Source organism: Ictidomys tridecemlineatus, chromosome 2 (assembly GCF_052094955.1).
Source record: "Ictidomys tridecemlineatus isolate mIctTri1 chromosome 2, mIctTri1.hap1, whole genome shotgun sequence".
NCBI lineage: Eukaryota > Metazoa > Chordata > Mammalia > Rodentia > Sciuridae > Ictidomys > Ictidomys tridecemlineatus.
In genome coordinates, this window is record NC_135478.1 from 90,144,770 (window position 1) to 90,166,170 (window position 21,401).

At 40.9% G+C, this 21,401-nt stretch overlaps 2 protein-coding genes across 6 annotated transcripts in view; one reads left to right on the forward strand and one right to left on the reverse strand.

Moving 5' to 3' along the window:
- LOC101967776 (acyl-CoA dehydrogenase family member 10) overlaps nucleotides 1-18,981 on the reverse strand; it is a 50,470-nt gene extending 31,489 nt beyond the window's left edge. For 2 of the 5 annotated variants that reach the window (XR_005735705.2, XM_013360473.4), the window contains exons 1-5: nucleotides 18,884-18,980; nucleotides 12,723-12,921; nucleotides 6,499-6,647; nucleotides 3,331-3,525; nucleotides 1,253-1,411 (exon numbers count right to left, since the gene is read on the reverse strand). Coding sequence is in view for 4 of the 5 variants with exons in the window: in XM_013360473.4 (XP_013215927.3) it covers nucleotides 1,253-1,411; nucleotides 3,331-3,525; nucleotides 6,499-6,647; nucleotides 12,723-12,909 (690 nt within the window). In the remaining variant the exon portion in view is untranslated. Of the gene's footprint in view, nucleotides 1-1,252; nucleotides 1,412-3,330; nucleotides 3,526-6,498; nucleotides 6,648-12,722; nucleotides 12,922-15,865; nucleotides 15,950-18,619 lie in introns of all 5 variants that reach the window. The other 3 variants (XM_078039132.1, XM_040289460.2, XM_040289461.2) reach the window with 3 other exon arrangements.
- Nucleotides 18,982-18,999: 18 nt separating this feature from the next.
- LOC144375232 (BRCA1-associated protein) overlaps nucleotides 19,000-21,401 on the forward strand; it is a 34,335-nt gene continuing 31,933 nt past the window's right edge. The window contains exon 1 of the mRNA XM_078039134.1: nucleotides 19,000-19,255. Within this exon, the coding sequence (XP_077895260.1) occupies nucleotides 19,174-19,255 (82 nt within the window). The 5' untranslated portion in view covers nucleotides 19,000-19,173. The remainder of the gene's footprint in view (nucleotides 19,256-21,401) is intronic.

Consider the following 21,401-nt stretch of genomic DNA (forward strand, 5'->3'; position numbering starts at 1 on the left):
CTTCTATGTCCCATACGAGGGTAGTTCTTCAGTGGGAAATAATATCCAAGCAGCCAGGACATTCAGCTAACAAGGAACCAGAATGAGTCTCTTCTTCCATTTAATTCCTGACTACATTGTACTTAATTCATTTGTTTTTTTTTCTTTTTTATTTCATTTCTTTCTTTTTTGTGGTTGGAAATTGAACTTGGGGTGCTTATCCACTGCACTACAACTCAGCCTTTTTAAAAATTTCTTATTTGAGACAAGGTCTCGCCAAATTGCTAAGTCTGGCTTTGAATTTGCGATTCTCCTGCTTTAGCTCGCAAGTCTGGAATTACAAGCATGCACCACCAGGCCTGGCTCTACCTTGCACTTTCTTTTTTCTTTTTTGGGTGCTGGAAATTGAACTCAGGGGCACTCAACCACTGAGCCACATCCCCAGCCCTATTTTGTATTTTATTTAGAGACAGGGTCTCACTGGGATGCCTAGCTCTTTGCCATTTCTGAGGGTGGCTTTAAAAAAATTTTTTTTTGATAGTTGTAGATGGACGGCATGCCTTTATTTTATTTGATTATTTTTATGTGATGCTATGGATCAAACTCAGCACCTCAGACATGCTAGTCAAACACCCTGCCACTGAGCCACAGTCCCAGCCCGTGAGGTTGGCTTTGAACTCGCACTCCTCCTGCCTCAGCCTCCAAGCTGCTGGGATTATAGGCATGCGCTACCATGCCTGGTGTCTACCTTGAACTTTCTACCTGCATGGAAGAGTGCTGGTTGAGTTCATAGTCTTCTTTGTGCCAAGAAGACAGAAGACTATGGTTGCAGCATCTGCTGTGTCCCTCCCTGTGTCAGCTTTGTGATGGAAATGTAGAAAGCTGGCCATTCCCCTGCAATAGTATGGCTTCTATGCTTCACATCATGACCTGGGGAAACCCATGTGGCTGGTAGCTTCTGGCCCCCCACCTAGAAAAGATTACTCAGACTATATGAACACCAGATGTCTTATTTTGCCTTGCATCTCCTTCACATCTCTGTGCTCACACTGTCTTCTTTGTACATGTCTGTCTTGCTCCGTGCTGACAAAACAAGCAACTAGTCACACAGATTACATAACTGATTTTAAAAAAATGATGACTATGGAAATAAGGGAGAAGCCTGGAGTCACTATGGAAAGCTATAGCTGCAAGTGTAAAAAGATGGCATAAAGCACTTACACTAATTCTTGGTACATGGTAGGGCTATATTTCAAAAACTGATGATGCTTACCTTAATGGTGTGAATACCAAGGCTGGCAGCTGCTTTTAGATTTGGGCCCAGATCGTCAAGAAAGATGGACTCAGAGGGCTGCAGGCCGAGCCGCGCCAAGCACAGCTGGTATATCCTGGGGTCTGGCTTACAGATACCTTCCAGGCAAGATTCCACCACCTGAGGGGGGACAGGAGAGAGCAATGGCCGTAAAGGTATAGCTTTCACAAGCATGCTGGCGTATTTTTTGAGAAAAAGCAGAAGGGGGACAGTTGAGATGCATTAGAACAACTTAGGAATGTTAGAATATTAAAATGACATTGTTTGGGTAAGTTGAGTAATTAAAAAATTCTGGGTTACAACCTGGGGGCCAAACTCAAGAAACCAAATTTCTTCATTGTGGCCTTTACAGCCAAATGGCCTTAGTTTAATCATCAGTAAAATGGGAACAATAATAGCCATCTTACCTATCTTAGTGGTTATTGTGAAACTTAAGTGAGTTCCAAAATAGCAAGGCACTTGCTAATGTCATATTTACAGAGCATTTTACAATTTCCCCAAAAGTACATTTTACTCATAGTACAGGAGGCCACGTAACAGGAGAAATCACAAACAGAATCCTCATCGTGTCTCAGGGACTGAAACACATGACTGCACAGTAGAATCTCTTGTGGAACTTTTCATAAATAAACATGCCAAGGTCCCACTCAGACACCCCTAACAACAATCTCCAGGGAAGGGAACCTGTGTCTTCACAAACTCCCAGGCCATGCTGATGGAATGCAGAGTTGAAAATCTTTAATCTCACCTGTCCAAAGAAGGGTACAAATACACAGAGGAATAGACTAGAGGCAGGGAACATACCACTTTCTAGAGTCAAACCACAATATCTCTTCCAAGAATGGAAAGAAACAGAAAGGGACTCTGCTGGTGAAATATACAATACTTGAATTATCAGAGAAATTTCCTCCAGTGGGTTCTAGAGCCTTCCATGATTCTCATGGTATTTGGTGAGATGCTTCGCTATGGCACTGACTTGGATTATCCACAGAAAATGGGCCAGCGGGAAGAGGCCTCCTGATCCATCACAACTCTGGAAGGCCCTGAAAGACTTGCTGCCACTCTGGACTTTGGAGTTATGCTGCTGTTGGTTTTAAGACATAAATAAGCATTTAAAGGGTACACAAATATAGCCAGGCACAAAGTGGTACATGCCTCTAATCCTAGCTACTTGGGAGGCTGAGGTAGGAAGATCATAAGGTTGAGGTCAGCCTGTGCAACCTAGTGAAACCCTGTCAGAAAATGCAAATTTAAAAACAGCTGGGGATGTAGCTCAGTGGTACAGCACTTGCCTAGCACACACAGGCCCTGGCTTTAATCCACAGCACTGCAAAATAATAATAATAATAATAACAAAACAAACAAACACAAAAATCCAAATATAGCCAAACATGTTAAAATTATATCATAGGCATTAAAGGCTGGGATATGCAATTGGTGCAAATAATGTGCAATTTAGTAGGGGAGTAAATGAGTCCAGGGAAGGCAATTGAGTTTTATTGGACAGCACTGATGTAGGAATTAAAATCACAAAAACAGAGGACAATATAGTTGGTCTTAGAAGAAAAGAGGCCAACAGACCCATTAAGATGTGTGGGGGGACACAAAGGACTGTGTTAAGGTCAGCCTAAAGTTCCAAGTGGGAATGTAAAGGGAGTCTTTAAAGCAGAAGTTTCTTCTTCTTTTTGGTGTTGAACCCAGGGGAGCTCCACCACTGAGTCACAGCCCTAGCCTTTTAACTTTAGAGTTTGAGACAGGGTCTCACTAAGTTGCTTCAGGCCTCGATACATTGCCCAGAAAGTCCTGGAACTCAATTCTCCTGCCTCAGCCTCCCAAATCGTTGGGATTACAGCATGTATCACAACCTGGCACTACAGATTCAAACTCCACAAATGTTTGGCCTTGCTAAGAGCATAGTGAAATTTTTAAACCCCGTTTCAACCTATGACATCTGAACCTAACTCAGGTTGGGGATGCAATGTTGCACCCTGAAGCAAGAGCACGAACCATGTTCCCTTGGTTTGAATCCTCAAGCTTACCACATCAAACTGTTTCTGGTCCACAGGTAAAAAACTTTTCCCATTGGGAAGACGAAAATTATTGCTCAAGACCGCGGTCTGAAGGCCTTTTGATCGAATTTGAGAGATAGCCTCAGTCATCACTGGGAACTGCTTCGCCACTTGCTTACTTGTCAGCAGAGAGAAAAACGAGTCCACGGGCACGGAGGTCTCTGACTGTGAACAGGAGAGGAGGTGAGAACCAGTGGTCAGGAAGAGTGAGGGCCATGCATGACCCAAAGGAAAAAAATACTGATTCCTGGCTTCTTATGGCTCTGTGGTTGACAGAGCCCAGTTCATTTACTTGCTGCCTGAAGGAACTGAATCGTTCAGCTCCTCTTTGGAACTCTGTATGGGAGTTTTTGGTGGTGGTGTTATTTTTTTTTTTTTTTTGATGGGGAGGGGTGGTATAGGGGCTTGAACCCAGAGATGCTTAACCACTGAACCACATCCCCAGCCCTTTTTTATATTTATTTAGAGACAGGGTCTCCCTGATTTGCTCAGGGCCTCACTAAATTACTGAAGCTGACTTTGAACTCACAATCCTCCTGCCTCAGCCTCCCAAGTTGCTGGGAATACAGGCGTGCCCACCATGCATGCCTGGCTTGTTTTTTTTTTTTTTTTCCTTTGAGACAGCAATGTTGATATGTTGCCTAGGATGATCTCAAACTCCTGGGCTTAAAGCAATCCTCTTGCCTAAGCCTCTGCATGCCTGTCTACAAATGAATGTGTATTATAAGTATTTATGTATGTATGTATGGTACTGGGGATTGAATCCAGATGCCCTCTACCACTCAGCCACATCCCCAGCCCTTTTTTAAACTTTTTATTTATTTATTTATTTGTTTATTAGTTGTACATGGACACAATGCCTTTATTTTGTTTACTAATTTTTTTATGTGGTGCTGAGGCTCAAACCCAGTGCCTCCTAAGTGCTAGGCAAGTGCTCTACCACTGAGCCACAACCCCAGCCCCTTTTTTTTTAACTTTTATTCTGATAGAGTCTTGATAAGTTGCCAAGGTTGGCCTTGAACTTGTGATCCTTCTGCCTCAGTCTCTTTACTTGCACAGATTACACGAGTGTACCACCAAGCCAGTTAAATGCAATTTATTTATTTAAAAAATTTTTTGGTTATATGTGAACCCAATGCCTTTATTTTATTTATTTATTTATTTTTATTCAGTGCTGAGGATTGAACCCAGTGCCTTACACGAGCTAGGCAAGCTTTCTACCACTGAGCTATACCCTCAGTCTTGCAATTTATTTTTCATGATGTGGAAGGCACTTAATAATTTTGTATTATTCAAGGCTTTATCATTATAAACCTTAGTTTCTGGTCAATTTTGTTGTTTTAAAATTTAATCTGTGCAAATTTTAAAAACTCTTACAATGTTTCAGAATCTATAAAGGCCAGTTTGCTATCTTATATAAAGATATATATATATATACATATATATATATATATGTATATATATATATATACATACACATATATATGCATACACACACACATATATATACCTTATACATATCTAACAGCTTTATTGAAATATAATTAACATACCATACAACTTTCCTATCTAGAGTTCATAAGCCAAAGGCTTGGGTTTTTTTGTTTTTTTTGTTTTTTTTTCTTTTGTGTGTGTGGTGCTGAGGATCAAACCCAGGACCTTGTGCATGCAAGGCAAACACTCTAACTGAGCTATATCCCCAGCCCAAGGTTTGGGTTTTTAAAAAAATTTTTTTAGTTTAGATGTATTTATTTATTATCATGTGGTCCTGAGGATTGAATCCAGTGCCTCACATATGCCAGGCAAGTGCTCCACCACTGAGCTACAATAACAGCCCACAAGTCAAAGGTTTTTACACAAAATGATACAACCATCACAATCAATCATAGAATATTTCATTATCCTAAAGAGAAATTCATACGCATTAAGAATCACTCCTGGGGGGCTGGGGATATAGCTCAGTTGGTAGAGTGCTTGCCTCACATACATAAGGTTCTGAGTTCAATCCCCAGCACCACACACACAAAAAAAGAATCACTCCTCAAGCTGGGGTTGTGGCTCAGTAGCAGAGCATTTGCCTAGCACGTAGGGGGCCCCGGGTTTGATCATTAGCACCATGTAACAATAAATAAATAAAATAGAGGTATTGTGTCCAACTACAACTAAAAAATAAATATTAAAAAATAAGTCACTCCTCACTTTCCTCCAACACCCCTAGTCCTAGAAAACCATTAATCTGCTTTCTCTATAGCTTTGATTATTCAGGACATGCATAGAAATGGAATCAAATAACATGCCATCTTTCTTGACTAGCCTATTTTACTTACCATAATGCTTATAAGTCTCAGTATTTGTATTTGTTTTTAATTGTGGGAAAAATGTATAGCATCCAATTGGCCATTTTAGCCATCCTAAGTGTCCAGTGCAGGGGCACTGCTGTGCTCACCACCATCCAACCACAGAACTGCTCTTACTATTATATTTTAGTACAGCTACGACGAAAGTTACATGACTTCATGCAAATAAAAAGCTTAGTACAAAGCACTGCACACAGAAAATGGTCAATACTATTATTCTAGGGGCTGGGGCTGTAGCTCAGTGACAAAGCACTTGCATAACATGTGTGAGGCACTGGTTTGATCCTCAGCACCATATAAAAATAAATTAATAAACAAAGATATTGTATGTCCCTCTACAACTAAAAAAATTTTAAAAAAATTTTTTTTTAGTTGTAGGTGGACACCTTTATATTATTTATTTATTTTTATGTGGTGCTGAGGATTGAGCCCAGTACCCCATATGTGTGAGGAAAGTGCTCTGCTGCTGAGCCATGATCCCAGCCCCCTAAAAAAATATTTTAAAAAATTACTATCATTCTAATAAGCTTTTGGATCAAAGTCATTATGTGGATGGCTCCTGTTTCAATATCTGCTGGAGGGGTTTAGAGTAAAGAATGTTTTTATTTATTCATACATGAAGTTAAAATCAAGTACCTAGGGACCGACTAAGTATATTAAAACATGATGGGTTATTAGGTTTTCACTTTATTTTCAGTTTAATCAAGTTATGGATGAATATTGCCAATTGCTCTTCAAGGCAAAAATAATAAAAAGAAATGCAGGTAAATATTCCACTTACTATTTCAAAGCAAAGTCTCCCAAATTCTTTTAAGAAATCTTCTGTTGTTATCTCTCCTCTCATAAATGTCATCCAGGGTCCATTTTCTCCACCTTTGATGAGAGCTTTTAATATAGTTCCAGAAGGAATACGATTCTGTACCTCCCATTCTGTAAATAGAATATACAACAGTGAAATACATCAAATAATGGCTGGAGTTCAGGGGAATTATCATACCAGTTCCTATGGTATCACTCTGATGCCTATGTAAATGTTATCTGTAATTTAGAGAAATACACGAAATACTAAAACTTCAACCTTAGATGCTGGGGATGAAGCTCAGTGGTAGAGCATTTGCCTAACATGCATGAGGCCCTGGATTGAAACCAGCACCAAAGAAACAAAATCTCAACCTTGGACCTTTGAAGGAAGAGATACTAATTTATATGACAGAGAACACAGTGCTGCTGAGCCTCAGGTCCTTACCACTTGAGATGACCCTGAACACAGCATAGAGTCTCTTCTTTGGTCTCTCACTGGCTGGACCATACACATTAGGTTATTTACCTGGTCCTAGCACATCTAAAGAAGTATACATAGGAACAAACCAGATTTGGACAGCAACCCAAACCCAACTCTTCCTTTTGTAAGCTAGAGTAATTCTTTACAACAATGTAGCTGATACACTGAATCAGTCACTTTGGGTGAAGCTGTACTTGTGGAATAAATAAGAAAATTTCTGCTCACAAAGAGGAAAGGCAGTAGATGAATCAGCATTTGTGTAGTACTGGGAACATTTTAATAAGTGTTGTTTTTTCTCCTTTGAGGTTTTCTGTTTCTAAGTAATACAGTTTCTAGGGGCAATATATGTATTTTGAAATAAAGACACTGTCTTTTTTTCCCTAATAAAGTAGTACTTGTGCATTAAAAATATCTAAGACAACATAAAAAGTTATAAAATGAAAAAAGAGTGAGACACAGTGGCACAAAACCCCCAACAACTTGGGAGGTGAAGTCAGAAGGATTGAAAGTTCACTGTCAACTTCAGAAACCTGGCAAAACACTGTCCCAAAATACAAAATTAAAAAAGGGCTGGGACACAGGTTAGAGGTAAAGTGCTCCAGGTCCATTTCCTAATATTGTAAAAGAAAAAAGTAAAATGACAAGCAATCTTATTTTTCAGAAATAACCAATGATAATGATATCATGTATGTCCTTTGAGAACAGTAAGACTATAAAAACTCAATATAGATCCAGGTGTCATGGTACACGCCTGTCATTCCAGCAATTCGGGAGACTGAGGCAGGAGGATCACAAGTTTCAGGTCAGCCTGGGCAACTTAACCAGACCCTGCTTCAAAATAAAAAGGGATGGGGATGTAGCTCAGTGGTAAAGCACTCCTGGGTTCAATCTCTAGTACAAAACAAATCAAAACAAAACCCATCAGTCCAAAAATATTTCTGTAATTTTAGAGCTAAACTGCATGGCCTTTTTCATAGTCTCAGATTTGGCAAGTGTGTGGGGAAGTCAGCACCTTCATATATTGCTGACAGAGCATAAACAAGTATAACCTCTATGAAGAGCAGTTTGGCAATTTCTGCCAATATTTTAAATGTGCCTACATTCGATACAGTAATTTCACTTCCAGGAATTTCTTCCAGATATATTTAGAAAAATACACAGTGATAATAAGGCTGTTTGTGCAGAACTGCTTCTAATAAAAAAGAAATGGAAGGTTAAATGTATATTAATAAAAGGCTTATTAAATTAATTAGGGTAAATCCACCTAAGGAATACCACATGGTATGTATGAGATGTTAAAATGTATAAACTAAGAGTCGACAAATAGGTCTTGGGGCCCAAATCAATCTCCTGCTTGTTTTTTGTTTATTTTGGTTTACTGTGGTGCTAGGGATTGAACCCAGAATCTTATGCATGTTAGGTAAATGCTATACCTCTGGGCTACACTCTCAGCCCTCCTGTTTCTGTAAATAAAGTTTTATTGGAACACAAGCACACTTATTCCTTTACTATTATCTACTGATGCTTTCTCACTATTGTAGAGGTGAGTAGTTATGACACAGACAGTATGGCTTACAAAATGCAAAGTCTATATAGCCCTTTATAGAAAGAGTTTGCTAACCCTTGAACTAGACCTATGCCTACTGATATGAAAAAGCTGCAAAAGGCTAGGGCTGTAGTTCAGTGGTAGTGTATGTTGTACTTTGCATGAATGAGGCCCTGGTTTGATCCTCAGCACCATTAAAAAAAAGGAAGTAAGAAATAAATTGGCAAAATAACTATTGCAAAAAAAAGGTACAGAATAGTCTGCAGAACATGATCCAATGCATGTGGGCACATATACATGTTTCACACATACACTTATATGGCAATGTGTAGCTAGACAACACATGAAAATTTTTAAAGGATAAACAAGAATATATTAACAGTGGGCTGGGAATATAGCTCAGTTGGTAGAGTGCTTGCCTTGCATGCACAAGGCCCTGGGTTCAATCCCCAGCACCACACACACACACACACACACACACACACACACACACACACACAAATGTTCACAGTGATACCCACAGAAGGCAAGAAGGCAAGAACCTCCTGGGGAAGGGTAAAGGTAGCACAGGAAGTTTCCTTTGAATATATTTAAAAATATGTTTTAGTTGTCAACAGACTTTTATTTTATTTATTTACATGCAGTGCTGAGACTCAAACCCAGTACCTCAAACATGCTAGCCAAGCATTCTACCACTAAGCCACAAAGCCAGCCCTCCTTTGCACTTTATTCTCTTTTAGCACTAAGAATTCAATAAACGAGAGTGACATAACTGAATTTTAATATGAAAAACCATTAAATTAAATCCCAATTTTACACATCACAAAAATAAATTCCCAAACTGGGTGTGATGGTACATTCCTGTAATCCCAGTAACTTGGGAGGCTAAGGCAAGAGGATTGCAAGTTTGAGGCCAGCCTCAGCAACTTAGCAAGGCTCTAAGCAACTTAATGAAACTGTGGCTCCAAAAAAAAAAAAAAAAAAAAGCAGGGCTGGGGATGTTGTTCACTGGTTCAGTGCCTCAGGACGAGTACAAAAAAATAAATAAACTTTAAAACAAATTCCCAATAGAAAAAATACACAACACTTTAAATTTAGAAAATAACATAAAATATGTTCATGAACTTGAAGAAAAAAGTTTATCCAAGACTCAAAAAGCTCAACCCATAAAGAAAAAACATAAGCTGTGCAAGGTGGCATACACCTGTAATCTCAGTGACTGGAGAAGCTGAGACAGGAGAAGCCCAAGTTCGAGGTCAGCCTGGCAATTCAGGAAGACCCTGCCTCAAAATAAAACCAAAAAATTAAGTTTATATAACAAAACAAAAAATAAAGGGACATACAGTTGTATAGTTGTAGAGCACTTGCCTAGTGTGTCCTGGATTCAATTCCCAACACTGAAAGAAGAAAAAATTTAAAAAGTACAAACAGAACAAAAGTTTGGTATGGCAAAGAACATTACTTAAAATCAACACACACCACAGAAGGGAAAAATATTTACAAGCAATAATTGATGAAAAGTTATTATTGCAAATCAACAAGAAAAATGAACAATTCATAGAAAAATAGAACCAAGTGAGAAATAAATATACTAAAAAATGCTAGGCATGGTGGTACATACCTGTAATCCCAGCAGCTCAGGAGGCTAAAGCAGGAGGATCCTGAGTTCAAAGCCAGCCTCAACAAAAGCGAGATGCTAAGCAACTCAGTGAGACCCTGTCTCTAAATAAAATACAAAATAGGGCTGGGGATGTGGCTTAGGGGTCTAGTGCCCCTAAGTTCAATCTCTAGTACCAAAAAATACACACACACACACACACACACACACACACACACACACACACCATAAAAGGCTCAACCCCAGTGACAATCAGGGAAATGAATATAAAACAACAGAAAAAAAAAAGAGGTAGAACTGTAGCAAAAATGAAAAAGTTTGATCTTATCATATGCTCCCTGAATACAATGTTAAAGAGACTTTTTCTCTCATGTGCATATTAATTTCATAGCAACCAAATAGTTCAAATTGAAGTGGCAAGCTTTCTCCAACAGCCAGACAGCAAATGTTTTAGGGCTTGAGAGCCATAAAAGTTCCTGTTGAAGTTACTCAACCCAGCCATTATAGGGCAAAAGCAGCCAGGGATAATGAATGATCTGGCTATATTCCAAAAGAAATTCATTTTTACAGACACTGAATGTGTCTATAAATCTCACACAGTATGTGTGAGATTTTAAAATGTATAAACTAGAATAAGGGCCAACAAATATTTTGCAGTATTGGAGATTAAACCCAGGGCCTATGCATACTTTGCAAAGCACTCTTATCACTGAGCTACAGCCCCAGCCCCTTTATAAATTTTTAATTTGAGACATGGTTTCACCAAGGTACTCAGGCTGGCTTTGAACTTGTGATCCTCCTACCTCAGCCTCCTGAGTATCTTGGATTATAGATGTGTACCATCACACTTGGCAAAATATTGAGTACTTGTTTTGATATCTTCCAATTATTTCAAAAGGTAAAAGTCATTCTTGGATGACAGGTAATTTGGCCCAAGGGCCAGAGTTGACTAACCACCATCTTAAATGGTAAAAAAAATGTAAGTATAATTTTTCTTTTTTTTATTGGCAGGGAATGGGGTGGGTGGTACCAGGTATCAAACTCAAGGGCATTAATCACAGAGCAACAGCACTTTGCCAGTACAGGTACTGGCATTCTACATGAAGGAGAAGGGCTGGGTCTAGACTAAGGGAAAAGTTTCCAACTAGTTCAGTAAGGCTCAAAGGGATCTGACCTCTTTGCATATGGAAATTGACTAATTCCCCAGAGCCACATCATACCCAGTTTCAGTTCTTCTAGTCAGTTATGAAAACTGGCTTTTTATTTTTATTTTGAGACAGGGTCTCACAAGTTGCTTAGAGCCTTGCTAAATTAGAGCCTGGCCTCAAATTTGTGATATTCCTGCCTCAGCCTCCCAAGCCACTGGGATTACAGGAGCCTGCTACCATACCTGGTTTAAGATGTAATATTTGGGCTGGGGTTATAGTTCAGTGGCAGAGTGCTTGCCTAGCATGCGTGAGGCACTGGGTTCAATCTTCAACACCATATAACAATAAACAAATAAAGTAAAGAAATTCTGTCCATCTAAACTACAAAAAAGATTTTTTTTTAAAGTATGTAAGATTTAAGCTGGGACTGTAGATTAATCATAGAGCACTTGCCTAGCACGTGCAAGGCCTTGGGGTCAAGCCCTAGAACCACACACACACACACACACAAAAAAAAAAAAAAAATTAGGCGTGGTAGCACACACATATAATCCCAGCTATTTGGGAGGCTGAAGCAGGAGGATCACAAATTCAAGGCCATTTAGGAAATAAAGAGAATATTAAAAGAGCCAAAGTTGGACTGGGAGTGTGGCTCAGTGGTGGAGCACTTGCCTAACATGCTCAGGACATGGGTTTATCCCCAGTACCACACACACTGACAGAGTGAGATAGTAAATGAGAGCCAGTGCCAGGGTTCCTAATGCTACAGAACTGCATCCTAGTCCCAGACATATACCTGGGCTTTTGTGAACAAAAAAAAAAAAGAAAGAAAGAAAGAAACTTCTATTTTGTTTCAGTTCCTGTTTTGTTAGGATTTCTAAATCTTGAAACCCAAACTGAACTAATTAATGTAAGTTGAACAGAGAGGAGAAAGAAGGAAAACCAGGGAGGGCTTGAGAAACAAAAGTTAACACTGTAAAGGAGGTAGCAGAAAAGGTTGTGATCCACTGGGGAATTTCATTCAGCATTCAAGATTTCAGTAGTACTGTTCCCAGGGAAAGGTAGTTAAATTCTCATCAAAACTATAATAACCACGGCAGCTTGTTGTTTATTGAGAACAAGGGATGAGCTGAGCATTCTGTGCTATGCCAGTGGATTATTTCATTTAACTCTTCCTCAAATCTCAAGGAGGTTGGTACCATTATTAATCTGAATTTAATGATGAAAAAACTAAAGACTCAGAGAAGTTGAACAATTTGACCAAGACACTCAGCCACTAAGTAGTGCTTGGAATTTGATTCAAGGGTCAGTGCACTGCCCTCTGGGATATGCTGCTGCCCAGATGTGTCTCCCCTATCCCCTCTCACTGTACATACTTAAGCTCCCATGTGAAAAAGAATGAAAAGCTCACCTGCAGCCACACTGGCTGGAGAAGGAATGAGAACTCCGCCCATGTCAAAAATCACCGCTCTGTAGGTGCCACCCCCAGAATGTGTCCATCGGTGGGTCCTCTGCTGCCTGCACTGCATGGACTTCATGAAAGCTGCTCTCCATGTCCAGGGGAGACAGGAGGACTGGAAAAGCCTCCTTATGCACATGTTGAGCTCAGGCTGTGTGAGAAGAAGGCACAAGGCACAGCTTGACCTCATTACTTCTATGCAGGCCCCTGCCCTGGAGCTTAGGAATGCCATTTAGACATTGCCAACTGATCAACAAGGGTCTCAAAAACCACATCAATAATTGATCTCAGTGTCTCCTCCCTCCCTGACTGCCCACCAAATGGCTCCATCATCCACCCAGCTGCCCAAGCTAAAAAGTGAGATTCAGACCTGAATTCCTGCCATCTCTACTTAGCCATGTAACATGGCAAGGCCAGTTGCTCTGACATTGTCAATTCCACTCCTTCCCTTTCTCACTCTTTCTCACTGTCATTATTCTGCCTGTCCATGATTTTTCTTTTTTTTTTTTCTGTGCTGGGAATTGAACCTAGGGCCTTGTGCATACAAGGCAAGCACTCTACCAACTGAGCTATATCCCCAGCCCTCTATCTGTGGATCTTAACTGCTCCCTCTGCCTTTTTTCAAACCTCTTACCAATTCATTCTTCATTTGTCAGAATAATCTTTCAGAACTGCAAATCAGATCACATCTTAATCCCATTTAAAAACTTCAGTGAGTCTCTATTGCCCTTAAGGCAAACTTTCAGTTCCTTAACCTGGTTATAAAGGACCCCTAAGATCTGCTTCCCTCCAATCTGCAGCAATTCAACTCACCCTGTTGTTTCACCTCAACCAGGGAGAAGCCAACACAAGTATCCACATGCAGTTTTCTTAAACATACTATATTCACCTCCTGCCTGTCTTTGCATATGTTGCTCCCTTGACCTGAAATACTTGGCACCAATTTCCTGGCTAATTCCAAATGGTCCCCTGGGTTGCAGTTTACTGGTCTTTCCTGTATTCTCCCAAGACATCCTGTACCTCCCTCCTCCTACTACTTAGGATGTCATCATCACATCATCAAAACATCATCTCTCATACAGATCACAGCCCTAGCCTCCTAATGATTCCCCATTGCCTCTTTTCTAAAATCACCTTCAAAAAGTTTGGGGAAGAGTTCAGTGATGGAGAGTTGACTTAGAATACAAGGCCCTGGGTTCCATCCCTGGCATGGATCACATGCGCGTACACACACACACACACACAAACCACCCCACACAAAGGTTCAAGAACCGCATACATATATGCATGTATGTTGATACATGCATATATTCCTATATTCACATGAACTGAGATTAATGTTAATGATGAATCTAGATTAAAAAGTATATGGGAGGTCCCAGTTTGTGGCTCAGTGGTAGAGCACTTGTCTAGCATGCATGAGGCACTGGGTTCAATCCCCAACAACACATAAAAATAAAGAGAAATAAAATAAAGGCATGTTTAAAAGTATATGGGAGAGGATTGTCTTTTCTTTCACATTTTCTATAAGTTTGAAATAAAAAACTGGAGGAACTCCAAACTTTTATTCTTCTCTTGAAAATCATTAAGCTTTTTATGTGCTTTCTATAGTTGAAAAGCTTTTCTACTGATCATGGTGGCACACACTTGCAATCTAAGCAACTCAGGAGGTTGAGGCAGAAAAATTCCAAGTTCAAAGCCAGGCAGGGCAACTTAGCAAGACCCTGTCTCAAAATAAAATATAAAAAAACGCTGCGGCTGTTAAAAAAAGTGAGAGAGTGTTTGCCTAGTATGCTTGAAACCTGGGCTCGATCTCCAAAAATGCCACAAAAAACAAGGCTTTTAGCAGAATGCACTCACCTATACAGTCCCACCTACTCAAGAGGCTGAGGCAGAAGGATCACTTGAGTGCAGGAGTTTGAGTCTGGCCTGGGCCCATCTCAAAAAAAGGAGAGCTGGGGTTGTGGCTCAGTGGTAGACTTGTCTAACATATGTGAGGCATTGGGTTCAAATATCAGTACCACTTAAAGAAATAAATAAAATTATTGGGGCTGGGGATGTGGCTCAAGTAGTAGCGAGCTCTCCTAGAAAGCGTAAGGCACTGGGTTCGATCCTCAGCACCACATAATAATAAAATAAAGATATATAAATAAATAAATAAATAAATAAAATTATTGTGTCCATCTACAACTAAAAATATTTTTTTAAAAGGTGGGGCAAGAGTGTCTGAGGATGTGGTTTAGTGGTAAAGAGAATGCATATGGGGCTGGGGTTGTGGCTCAGCAGTACAGATCTCGTCTAACACATGTAAGGTACTGGGTTTGATCCTCAGCACCACACAAAAATAATAAATAAATAAATGTCCAACTACAACTTCAAAAAGAGTATGCATAGCACACAGAAGGCCCTGGGTTTGACTCCTAGTAGACACACACACAAAATAGAGTTTTTTAAAAACCAGGTTAGAGCCAAGCAGGTTGGCAAGACAACTCACAATTTTATGGGACTGAAGCCAGGGCCTGTGTCTGCTAAGCAAGTGCTATACCACTGAGCTATATCCCCAGCTGTTTTTAAATCTGCATATTCTGACAGGGTTTCACTAGGTTGCTCAGGCTGGCCTCAACCTTAAAGAGTCAAAAACCTAATTAAGCATCTAAAAAAAGGAATTAGGGCTGGGGTTGTAGCTCAGTGGTAGAGCGCTCGCCTAGCACGTGCAAGGCCCTGGGTTCAATCCTCAGCACCACATTAAAAAAATAAATAAAATAAAGGCATTGTGTCCAACAATACCTAAAAAATAAATATTATAAAATAAAATAAAAAATCAAAAAAGGAATCATAAATAGTAAATCTTGAAAATGACATAATATGCTTCTTGGGCATTGGAAACTTGCTGAATTTGGAGTAATTTTCAAAATATAAAAACTTCGAGGATGATCTCCACATTTTTGGTTTTACTTACGTTTCTATGCCAATGCCAACGTTTATGATACAAAGATAAATTTATTTATAGGCTCATAAACATGTAAATATATGTCTTGTGCAAGGGTTTAAGAGAGATGAGGGCTCGGGTGGTGGCTCAGTGGTAGAGCGCTTACCTAGCACGTGTGAGGCACTGGGTTCAATCTTCAGCACCACATAAAAATTAATTAATCAATTAAAGGGATTGTGTCCTTCTACAACTAAAAAAAAAAAAAAATAAGAGAGAGAGAGAGAGAGAGAGAGATAAACAGTGTCTTTGGGGCCTGAAGGGCCAACTTTAATAATTCCTAACTGAAGTAACTGTCCTCCACACTCTCCTGCTAATGGACATGTGGGCGATGCTCCCACAGGCAGCTTGCTTAATCCTCCGCCTTTAGATGTCAGTTTTGTTGTAGCTACTTGCCAAGAATGCTCTCTTCAGAGCAAAAAGGGCTGTTAAGTTCTCATCCCTCCACACCTCGCCATGTCCTGTGCTGACTAGAACACCTTCCTGGGCTGTACCTCATGAATTTCCATTTGTTTATTCATCACAGCTTTAGATTAATCTCCTTACAGAAGCTTTTTTCTTTTTCTAAGAAGAGTAAGGCATCTTTTCCCCCTCCCATTGCTCCTTCTCTATACTTTAGTAGAACACTTACTCCATTATTCAGGAATTGTTTTCATTTCTATCTGTTCCTGTAATTATAAGCTCCCTTAAGACAAGGACTGTCTTATTCATCTTTGTATACATTCATCCCCTGAGGCCTTTCTAGACACAGAGCAGATGATTACATAAATGAGTTAGAAGGATGCATCTTATTACTTTAAAGAAAAGGGAAAACTAAAAACACCATGTCCCTGAATACACCCTTTCTATTCCCAAAAACTTAGTCATGTTAAGAGAACCAGGAGAGCAAGCCTAGGTTGGAAAGTTCAAATACACATGATCTTGAAGGACACTGGCTTTCTCTCAGGCCCACTAGAAACTAAGGCAAGTTAGTGTTATCTGTAGAAAGCTACTTTCTTTCCTGTATTCCAGGACATCTGCTCCTTGGGATACAAACTAAGCAACCTAATACCAATGATGTTACTATTTTTGCAGCCTAACACATAAAACCCCTCTCAGTAGCAACAGACATGGAACTGAGGGCACTATAGAAAGGATACATGTCACTTGCTCAGCTGGCTGTCATTGGATAGAACATCATGAGGTAGAGGAGCTGCTGCTTGGTGAAACATGTTGAGGGACATGTGCTCTCTGTTCAGCCTATTGCTATTGAACTCTTTGTGAAGCAGTTGCTGAACTCTCATACACTTTCCCCAATAATTTACATGTCTCACATGCTATCTCTGGGTAGTTTCTTTTACCTATCAACAACCTACCCCACTGCCCTGGCACAACTGCATAAAGTAAACATGCATAAGCTTGAATATATCAGAAAATAGGAAAAAGCTAGGGACAGTCTTAGTGGGTTGGCAGTCACAAAGAACTATAATGTATCCAACTTGGACATTTCTGGCTGAAAATTTTAGTTCTCTGGAACTGGAATCTTATAAATCACAAGGAATATTTGTCATCTCCTCCCTGTGTTTTTCTGAGATTGGCATAGTATAGATTTGCTACTTGTTTTTGTGAACAGACACACAGTGTTTGTTATTACACATTAAGAAATATTTTAGTAAAGAAATTAAGTTTGGGCTCTTGAAATAGATATGTTCCATTCAAATTCTAGCTCTGCCACTTACTAAGTGTGAGATCCTGATCACTTGACTCTGTAAAGTAGGCCTGACACAAAGCAACCCTTCCTAGGGTTGGAGAGAGGGGTTCCTCAGGTTCCCTCTCTGTAAAATGAGGACAATTATAGTACCTATCTCACAAAGTTATCTTTTCATTAGATAAAATAGGAAAAGCACTCATTAGTACCTAGCACACCAGTAAATGTTATCTATAACTTAGGCTGTTGGGGGGTGTCTCAGTGGTATAGTGCATGCTTTTGCATGTGCAAGGCCCTGGGTTCAATCCCCAAAACCATCACCAAAAAAAAAAAAAAGTTATCCAGTACTATCACATCCAAAAAAGTTCACATAAAGTCTCATGTATTTGTACCTGTTTAAGCACTTTCACATAAACCAGTGATTTTCAATAGAGGGTGATTTGGGCCCCAGGGGACATTTGGCAATATCTGGACACATTTCTGGTGATCACCACAGGGGAAGAGTGCTACTGGCATCTGGTGGACCAGGCCAGAGACAGGGATGCTTCTAAACATCCTACAACGTCCAGGATACACATTTACACACCCTCAAAGAATGTCAAAAGTGCAGAGGCTGAGAGACTGATTTAAAAAGGGTATGAGACATTCCTTAGGATGTAGTCACAAGTTATATATATGGATATATCGTGTGGGTGTAGTCACAAGTTACACATATGGATATGTCAAGTGGTGGGTATAGTCACAAGTTACATATATGGATATATCATGTGATAGTGTTATACATATATAGAAAATCCATATACCTAGACACGTCCAGGATGACTGTGACACATCTTATATATGCTCATATCATATACCTAGAGCAGCATCCTGTCATGTATATGCCATGTATGCAACAATTGTAATTTGTCAATATCTATATTCTAAGAGCAATCTGACATACTAAAAGAACGCTACCGTTATCTCTATACACATCATTTCATTTCATCCTCACAACCACTTAAGAATATTAGCCCAACTTTCTACAACGATTAGTTCAAAGATGACACAACTAGTGATGAAGGTCAACTGCATAAGTAGACACCGTGATTGCTCCATTCATCCATGTATCCCGAGGGCCCCCAACAGTGTCTAGGCTTTCTGGAAACATCTGCGAAGGCATGGGGTGGGAATCACCTCTCTGAGCCTCAGCGTACGGATCTGTAAAGTGGGTCTGATACAAAGCAACTCTTCCTAGGGTTGGAGAGAGAGATCAAACGCAAAAATTCTCAGCATAGCGCGGGTTTCAATTCGAGATCTCGCGGAGCCGGGCACTAGGCAGCCGAGGTGGGCTGAAGACGAAGCCTCTCGGGCAGGTAGAGGTTAATCGGGGCCTGGGCGCAAACCCACCGCTGGGCTTCTGGGGGGAGGGGGGGAGGTGCCACGCCAGCAAACGCAAACCTGTCCTTCCTCTCCGACCTCCTGAAGCTCCAGTCCGGAACCACTCAGGCCCGCCCCCACGCCGCCTCGCCCAATCGGAGCGTGCGCTCGTGTGCGCATGCGTGACCCCGCGGGTCAGAGACGGCGGCCGAGAGGCGGAAGTGCAGGTTGTTGTGGCTCCAAAGGCTGCGCGAGGGACTGGTGCTGCTGAGGCAGCGGCGGCGCTGCCGGCCCCGGGCCGCTCGGCCTCTCCGTTCGCCTCCCAGCCTGGTCTGAGCCCGCCGGAGCTCTCGCCGGCCAGCGCCTGCCCTATGAGTGTGTCACTGGTTGTCATCCGACTGGAGCTCGCGGAACACTCGGCCGTTCCCGCTGGCTTCGGCTTCAGCGCCGCGGGTGAGTCCCAGTGCTGCGCCGCCTTACCTGTGGCCAGGATTGGGCCCCAGGGTTCGCCTTCCCGAAACGTGGGTCTGGGGACAGGCCGTGGCGAGGGCTTCTGCCTCAGGCAGAAGCGAGAGGTGGTTGGGATCCTCTTATTCTATCCATCTTTAGGAGGCCTTCCTAGATGTCATCTTCTAGATGTGAAATCCTTCCTGGGCCCTTCCTCCCGTGCCTTCCCGAGAGCTTTCACCTAGCGCGTCTCCTTCTCCGCCCCGCCTGAGTCGAGTGATACATTTGTCTCACATGCTTTTCTCTAGGCTTCGTGAAAGCAGGGACTAGATCCCCAACGACTCTGATGGTCCCTGGTTTAATTAAACTGTTCCTTTTCCCTGAGGTGCCTCATGACGATAATCCTAGTAAATAAAATTCAAGCACTTCCTATATCCAAGCACTGCACTGGAAACCTGTGTGCATCCTCTTCTTTAATGACCTCGGCAACAACCTTAAGGCAGATGGATAGTTTGAACCTTTTACAAGGAAACTGAGGCCCAGTGATTAAATAATTTGCCTAAAGGTACATGTAAGTGGTGAAACTGGGATTCCAACCCTGAGAGCTGGACTTAAGAATGAACTCTTCAACCCCAGCACATGCCATCCTAGTGGGGAATGCAGCTATGCTCTGTTCCCGGGTCCTCAAAAGATTACCTAATAACAACATTCGTTCAAGAGATATTTATTAAATGCTCAATAATGGCTGGAGCTTAGGTTTTGGGCAGAATCGGATATGGTCTCTGCTGAAATGCACCAGCAGTTTCATGGGGGAGACAGATAATTAAATAAGTAAAGAATAAGTGTAGGATTATAACTGTGATAAATTCTGCAAAGGTAAGGAGAAACAAGAAAATTCACAAGAATATGGGAGTAGGGCAAGTAAGGATGTCATTGAAAACTACTCCAAGTATGTCAACTTTGGAGCTGCAAGTTAAAGATGACTGTGATTTTTTATTTTTTTGAGACAGGATTTCACTATGTTGCCCAGGCTGGTTTCAGATGAATATGTTTTTTTGTGGGGTACCAGGGATTGAACTCAAGGATACGTAACCACTGAGCCATATCCCCAGCCCTATTTTGTGTTTTAGAGACAGGGTCTTACTGAGTTACTTTGTGCCTTGCAATTGCTGAGGCTGGCTTCGAACTCTTGATCCTTCTGTCTCACCTCCGGAGCTGCTGGGATTATAGGTGTGGGCCTGGCCTCAGATGAATATTTTTTAATTCAAGGGTATGAGGATTTTTTGTTTTAATTAATTAATTCTCTCTCTCTCTCTCTCTTTCTTTCTTTTTTCTTTTCTTTTTTTTTTTTTTTTTTTTTTTGGTGGTACTGGCCTCATCATGCTAGGCAGGCACCTTCCCACTGAGCTATATCCCCTTTCCTACTAGGACCTTTTAAAGGCTAAAAGTGACTCCTTAGTTCTGAAAGCCAACCAAATTGGAATTTGCCACACATAAACATCTGCATGAGTCAATTGTGTAGTTGTTTATTTAACATATATTTAGAGAGCTCTCCTTGTGTGCTGGACACAAAGTACAGTGATGGGCAAGATAAGCCTTGTCCCTGCACTCACAGAGCTTATTTTAGTCGAGACACCAAATTCCTTTTCTCGTTTATGTGTTTCATTAAGATAGAAATGATAGATTTACGTGGTTTGATCCATAGCGTGTCAGTGACCCAGGATGTTTACAAAGAGATCTCTAGCCCAGTACAGTGGCACATGCCTGTGATCCCAGAAACTACGGAGGCTGAGACAGGATTACAAGTTTCAGGCCAGCTGGATAACTTAGTGAGACCTGTCTCAAATTAAAATTTAAAAGGGGGGATGAATAGGGATGAAGCTCAGTGGCAGAGTGTCTGCCTAGCATGTACAAGGGTGCAGATTTAATCCCTAGTACCACCAAAAAAAAGACCTCTAAAGATTTTGAAATTTAGGCCCAATCCAGGGTCAGTTTAACCAGTTACTAAAATGTTAGTTCATCTAAACATAGTTGTTGCTGAACCTTCTCTGAAGCTGACTCTTGTTGATTTACATTAAAATGCCTGATTCTACCAAAACAACCCTGTTTGTGAGTTTATGTTAGTGGTAGCTTATTGACTGTTTGCTGACTG